At 32.4% G+C, this 7657-nt stretch overlaps 1 protein-coding gene across 1 annotated transcript; it reads right to left on the reverse strand.

Annotated features, from left to right (window-relative positions):
• Positions 1–539: 539 nt before the first annotated feature.
• Positions 540–4042, reverse strand: LOC130447150 (uncharacterized). The gene is made up of 3 exons (XM_056783829.1): positions 3697–4042; positions 1513–1743; positions 540–832 (listed from the first exon to the last, which is right to left on the reverse strand). The coding sequence occupies exons 1-3, from the start codon at positions 3737–3739 to the stop codon at positions 609–611; spliced, it is 498 nt and encodes a 165-aa protein (XP_056639807.1). The 5' UTR covers positions 3740–4042; the 3' UTR covers positions 540–608.
• Positions 4043–7657: the final 3615 nt, after the last annotated feature.

Consider the following 7657-nt stretch of genomic DNA (forward strand, 5'->3'; position numbering starts at 1 on the left):
ATAGAGAGGTTGAGTTAATAAAACATGTTTCATTATTACCGAAAAAAGAAAAAATAATAAAATATTCTTCTTCATATTAAAGGACAGGCAGTACATAAAATAATATAATAATTCAATTAATTGTATCATAAAAACATTATCTTTATGCTTCTGTTAAGGTTATATTTGGTGAATTATGCAACATATTATACAGGACATATCTGCCTCATTCAATGTTTGTTCATTCCGTTATTAAATATTTTATTAATAATAATTATTGTAAAGACTACTTGAAACAATTTTCAAATAACTTGAAATATAAATCTACATTCTTCTACAAGGTGATACATAAATAAATAGCCAGATAATAAAATAATTAGTAAAAGTATCTCAAAAACGTTTGATGAGATAGAAAGAGATGGAGATTAATTGAGAAGGTTAATCTAAAGTACACTGAGAAAAAAGTTTCATTGTAAATTATTTGTAGGAAAATAATTAGAAAAATTAATAAATCGAGAGAAACTGAATTGATTTGTAGGCAAAAATTAAATAAATAGACATGTGGTTCTAGTATTTTTATTAATTATAAATAAAATAACAATTCTATAATGAAAATTTAACACCTATATTCACTTAACCATAAAAAATATTATTAAGAGAAGAATAGAGTTTAAAATATTGAATTTTATTCCTTCCGCTTTGTTGCATCCGTCGATATTACAAGTGCTGCAGTAATCGACAATTTTGTTTCCAAAGGATTTAAGTTCTTCTGGACATGTTCCAACAACGAAATCTTTCGGGACTATTCTACAATCTCTTTGCACATTAGGAAGATCGCTGTGACTTCCCGTAACTATAATAAAATTAAAAATTGAAATAAATGTTATTCAAAACCAAATATAAAGTAGGGGTTAATCAAAACAATCCTCGTCTCCTAGGGGCTGCATTTTTATGTGTTCGGAAAATACACATACTCTAGGAAGCTAAGTGTTCTTTAATAAACAAGGAAGAAAATCTACCATGGTAAAATACATGAGAGTCCTCTTGGACCAAGAACTGACGTGGACTACCTAGTGGACGATAAAAAAAAGGTAAGAGGACGACTGGTAGGACTCATTGAAAGATTACATGAATTGGAATTTAGAGACCAAGTTTCTACCCATCTGCAGGATATATATGACCGCAAGAAGCTCAAACATCAGTGTGAAGCAAGCATTAGTGAGTCAGGACCAAGCATATCTACCGTGAGCTAGATCAAAAGAAAATTACAAGAAGTGAGGACCTCCCACAACATCCAGTTGGATGAGATAAATGACTACATCGGGAAAGACTACGCTCAGTATCCAATGACGTGAAAATAGTTGGATTATAACCACCAGTGAAGAGAAAAGATGAGGAGGATCAAAGAAAGAAGAGGAATCTCCTATTAGAGCTTAGCTAGTGAATTTATGGTAGAGTTTTTGCCACTTTTGTACGTTAAGTTTATATTTTAAAACATTTATTTGTAGCTTGAATCTACTAGAAAATAATTACCTCTATAAACTCTTTTAAGGCACACGGATTTTTGATTGTATTGATGTGAAAAACTGTCGTCGCAATGCTGTAAATGCGGATCATTTCTTGGCAAATCATGAATCGGTCTATTATTCTGATAATTGAAATTTTCGAAATGTCTTCTGTTTTCTTCTATTCTAGTTATATTAAAATAATCTCTACAAGTTACATCGATTTCCGAATTGCATTGCCAGCAATGTAACGTAAATCCTGTAATAAAACAAAATAATAAACATTTGTATATAAAAAGTTGTTCTATTTTACGGATACGACTATCGACTGCCCTCTCTACAGGATGACTATTCTATGCTATCGAAGTGAAAGGTGACGTATGACAGATTAATTGGCGCCAAAATCTGTTTTCATATAAAACTTTTTGTTTGATACAAACATTGAATTTGAATAATAGGCAATATACACTCGGGGGCAAATAAATAGATTCAGGCTTCAACAATGCAATCTGAAGTCTTCGGCGAAAAAAATTGAACATGGGATTTTATTTTTCTTAGTCAAATTTTGAAGCTAATAACTTCAAAACGAGACCCCTCCTAGCTGCTGTACTAATAATGATTTGGAAGGATAAAATTAATCTTATTACATATTTTTTATTTTGTTATGTTATTTTAACATATTCAAGAACTATAATTTTCTAATTACCTAATTCGTCATTAGTTTTTTAATATTAATAAAATTGAGATAGTGAAAATTATTATTTAAACATATTAAAAAGATTTTTAAGCGTTTTTTTTTTATTTAAAATAAACAATAACGTAAATTATGGACTTATTTTTGCTTGTAAACGTTGTATAGATGAATATAGCCACCCACACTCATAAACACATAAAATTAACATGACGAAAACAACCAAAACGGTTAGTCAAAGGTATTACTAATGGGTGTATAATAATTGAGTAATATTAGGTGACCTTGTAATGCTCATTACATCATTTAATGTTTTTCTACATTTCTGAAGATATGATCATCAATTTGATTTAGAAAAAAAAATAATAATAATAATGACGACATGTTTATCTTTAACTATTTGTTATTAATAACGTATTACCTGTGTCACGCAATGCGGATGTTACGATTAGTAACAATTCCATACAATAGACACAAAATCGTTTACTTCTTGCTTACATTTGAGTATTCCATGAAACTGATGTAAGTAGGAATGTCACTAAGTTTATTTTTATTTATAACCTTAAATTTTACCACATATTGAAGGTTTTATCTCCTTACTAGGAGAGTGCGTCGTTCTCTCTCTCTGCTCCGATCGTTTTTGTTAGTTCTGCGCATCTTTTTCGCGCATGCGTTCTGGGTTCTGCACATTCTCGAGCATGCGTAGTATAGATAAAGTATCTAGAACGAGAGAGAAAATGAATACTGTCGACACGGTAACGTAGAGAACTGTCTATGTACAGAAAATTTGAGATATTTAGATGATACAAATTAGTATAAAGTTATTTACTCCTCGATTTAATCAAAAGCTTCCATTTTTCTACTAGAAGTATACGTTTTCCATATATGTAATACTCCTATATGGACAGTTCGTATAGGAAAAAACGATCCTACGTTACGGTGTCGACAATATTCATTTTCTCTCTCGTTCGAGACATTTTATTTATACTGCGCATGACTGAGAATGCGCAGAAGGGAGCTGGAACCTCAGGGGATAGAGAAATCGTTGTCATTCTGTCTTTCTTAGTCGGAACAGCTTCCACTTTTTCGTTTTCCGGGTACATTATACGATATTTTCTTATTTTTTCGCTTTTTTTGGGGTGGGTGGGAGTAGAGGTTGCAAATTATTTAATTTTTTGGTGGTATAATTATAAACATGTACGATTTTTGTATAAAATCAAATAATATTCTACCGGGGTTTTTTCCAATGTTATAAAAATTATAAAAAACAGATTTTCTAGGTAGTTTTGAGTTTTTTTTCATAAAATTTAAATTAAATTTTTTTTGTATATAATTATTTCTGAAATTTTTTTTTCCTCAGAACTCTATAATAATACGAGTAATTAAATTTATTTCAAATTACCGTATCTTCCTGTATATCCTATTAAAGTGTATCAAAACTAAGCTCTTATAATCCAAAGTATATAATTTAATGAATATTAAATTTGAAGTTTAATAAAAATGAAAAAAAAATGAACTTACCGTTTTCCGTTAGAGCTAGCAATAACAAAAAAATTCGAAGCATCTTTTCACTTCTCAATTAATAATTCACTTACAAAAACAATCGAAATATTTAACGAAGAATCGTGCTACTATTCTTCGAGAACAATTTACGCCGAGTAACTGCAATAATTTTCTTTTTAAACCCAACAGAAATTGTTTGACGTTGGTGGGAATAAAACTACGCAATGTCTTTTAAATAAACAAGACCATAAAATGCGCTTTAAAACATAAACTCATGTAATTTTAATGTAATAATAAATATACACCGAACTAATAAAAAAAAATGGCTTTTATACTTTGATTCACAAAATGCAGGACCGGATTTAGCACTCTGGCGCCCATTTTTACCACTCCTTAACCTAATTCTACTGAAAATCTTTATGAGAAAAATATAACAGTCGGTATAAGTCAGACAACGCTGTCGAAAAAACCAAGAATGTTCGTGTTTCAGACAGTTGTGTCTGTGTCATGGTAACAAGTGTCGTATAAGCGTATTTCAACAATAATTTCCGAATTCGCCGCTACCAAATCGTTTAATATTGACTGGAAATTTTTAAAAATGGGCTCTGTTGTCGACGCGCCGCATTCTGGACGACCGGTATCTGTAACCACTAACGAAAATATGGAAACAGTTAGTTTAAGCAGTCGAACCAATCTATAGTTGGAGAACTTCAAACATCCGATCCGCCCAATCGATTTTACCGTCCGAGTTTCCACCACGAGGATGATTTCGATCGCAGATTAGAATATTGCGAGTAGTACCTCGAATGCAGTCATCGATCCGCAGTTCAAGCATTCCAATTTGTTATCGGATGAAATAAATTTCAAGCGTAATCCTCACCTGCGTGGGGTGTGAGTGTGGGCAGGTATCCACGCGGGAGGACTCGTGGGTCCGTACTTTTTTGAGGGTTAAATGACAAGTCAAAGTTATCTGGAAACGTTCGAAGATTAACTTGTGTGACCTGACACCCTGTGGGGTCTTCTCAAGGACCGCGTTTTTGTAAGAAGACCACGCACCTTGCCCGACCTCCGAACGGCAATTGCAAAGAATTTGAAACTCTTGAGATGCTTCGCCGGATCTGCTTCTTCGTTGAGAATCGTTGGGGTAAATTTATTGACCAAGATGGGCATCAATTTGAATATTTTCAGTTAACTTTGTAATTTCTTTTAGTAAATTCATGCCGTCGTAGCATTTTTTTCCCTAATGCAAATTTGCTGCCTGATTTTTGCCAACCCCACCTCTATATATTTATTGCTTGAACGCCACCTGGCTTCATTTATTGTAGCTTCTATTGGGTTCACTTCAGTTTCGATTAGGTTAGGATTACTTAGACTTCTATTAACTTAGGTTTACTTTAGCTTCGATTAGATTAGGTTCACCTTAGCTAGGATTAGATTAGGTTCACTTTAGTTTCTATTAAATTAGGTTCACTTTAGATTTTATTAGATTATGTCCACTTCGGCTTCGATTAGGATAAGATTAGATAAGGTTCACTTTAGCTTCGATTAGATTAGGTCAGGATCACTTAGACTTCTATTAACTTAGATTTACTTTAGCTTCGATTAGATTAGATTCACTTTAGTTTCTATTACATTAGGTTCACTTCGGCTTCGATTAGGTTAGGATTAGATGAGGTTCACTTTAGCTTCTATTTAATAACAGTTACTTTAGCTTAGTTTAGGTTCACTTCAGTTTCGATTAGATTAGGATTACTTAGACTTCTATTAACTTAGGTTTACTTCAGCTTCGATTAGATTAGGATTATTTAGACTTCTATTAACTTGGGCTCACCTTAGCTTCGATTAGATTAGATTCACTTTAGTTTCTATTACATTAGGTTCACTTCGGCTTCGATTAGGTTAGGATTAGATGAGGTTCACTTTAGCTTCTATTTAATAACAGTTACTTTAGCTTAGTTTAGGTTCACTTCAGTTTCGATTAGGTTAGGATTACTTAGACTTCTATTAACTTAGGTTTACTTCAGCTTCGATTAGATTAGGATTAGTTAGACTTCTATTAACTTGGGCTCACCTTAGCTTCGATTAGATTAGATTCACTTTAGTTTCTATTACATTAGGTTCACTTCGGCTTCGATTAGGTTAGGATTAGATGAGGTTCACTTTAGCTTCTATTTAATAACAGTTACTTTAGCTTAGTTTAGGTTCACTTCAGTTTCGATTAGATTAGGATTACTTAGACTTCTATTAACTTAGGTTTACTTCAGCTTCGATTAGATTAGGATTAGTTAGACTTCTATTAACTTGGGCTCACCTTAGCTTCGATTAGATTAGATTCACTTTAGTTTCTATTACATTAGGTTCACTTCGGCTTCGATTAGGTTAGGATTAGATGAGGTTCACTTTAGCTTCTATTTAATAACAGTTACTTTAGCTTAGTTTAGGTTCACTTCAGTTTCGATTAGGTTAGGATTACTTAGACTTCTATTAACTTAGGTTTACTTCAGCTTCGATTAGATTAGGATTAGTTAGACTTCTATTAACTTGGGCTCACCTTAGCTTCGATTAGATTAGATTCACTTTAGTTTCTATTACATTAGGTTCACTTCGGCTTCGATTAGGTTAGGATTAGATGAGGTTCACTTTAGCTTCTATTTAATAACAGTTACTTTAGCTTAGTTTAGGTTCACTTCAGTTTCGATTAGGTTAGGATTACTTAGACTTCTATTAACTTAGGTTTACTTCAGCTTCGATTAGATTAGGATTAGTTAGACTTCTAATAACTTGGGTTCACCTTAGCTTCGATTAGATTAGATTCACTTTAGTTTCTATTACATTAGGTTCACTTCGGCTTCGATTAGGTTAGGATTAGATGAGGTTCACTTTAGCTTCTATTTAATAACAGTTACTTTAGCTTAGTTTAGGTTCACTTCAGTTTCGATTAGATTAGGATTACTTAGACTTCTATTAACTTAGGTTTACTTCAGCTTCGATTAGATTAGGATTAGTTAGACTTCTAATAACTTGGGCTCACCTTAGCTTCGATTAGATTAGATTCACTTTAGTTTCTATTACATTAGGTTCACTTCGGCTTCGATTAGGTTAGGATTAGATGAGGTTCACTTTAGCTTCTATTTAATAACAGTTACTTTAGCTTAGTTTAGGTTCACTTCAGTTTCGATTAGATTAGGATTACTTAGACTTCTATTAACTTAGGTTTACTTCAGCTTCGATTAGATTAGGATTAGTTAGACTTCTATTAACTTGGGCTCACCTTAGCTTCGATTAGATTAGATTCACTTTAGTTTCTATTACATTAGGTTCACTTCGGCTTCGATTAGGTTAGGATTAGATGAGGTTCACTTTAGCTTCTATTTAATAACAGTTACTTTAGCTTAGTTTAGGTTCACTTCAGTTTCGATTAGATTAGGATTACTTAGACTTCTATTAACTTAGGTTTACTTCAGCTTCGATTAGATTAGGATTAGTTAGACTTCTATTAACTTGGGCTCACCTTAGCTTCGATTAGATTAGATTCACTTTAGTTTCTATTACATTAGGTTCACTTCGGCTTCGATTAGGTTAGGATTAGATGAGGTTCACTTTAGCTTCTATTTAATAATAGTTACTTTAGCTTAGTTTAGGTTCACTTCAGTTTCGATTAGGTTAGGATTACTTAGACTTCTATTAACTTAGGTTTACTTCAGCTTCGATTAGATTAGGATTAGTTAGACTTCTAATAACTTGGGCTCACCTTAGCTTCGATTAGATTAGATTCACTTTAGTTTCTATTACATTAGGTTCACTTCGGCTTCGATTACGTTAGGATTAGATGAGGTTCACTTTAGCTTCTATTTAATAACAGTTACTTTAGCTTAGTTTAGGTTCACTTCAGTTTCGATTAGGTTAGGATTACTTAGACTTCTATTAACTTAGGTTTACTTCAGCTTCGATTAGATTAGGATTAGTTAGACTTCTAATA

This window comes from Diorhabda sublineata, chromosome 7 (genome assembly GCF_026230105.1).
Source record: "Diorhabda sublineata isolate icDioSubl1.1 chromosome 7, icDioSubl1.1, whole genome shotgun sequence".
Classification (NCBI taxonomy): Eukaryota; Metazoa; Arthropoda; class Insecta; order Coleoptera; family Chrysomelidae; genus Diorhabda; species Diorhabda sublineata.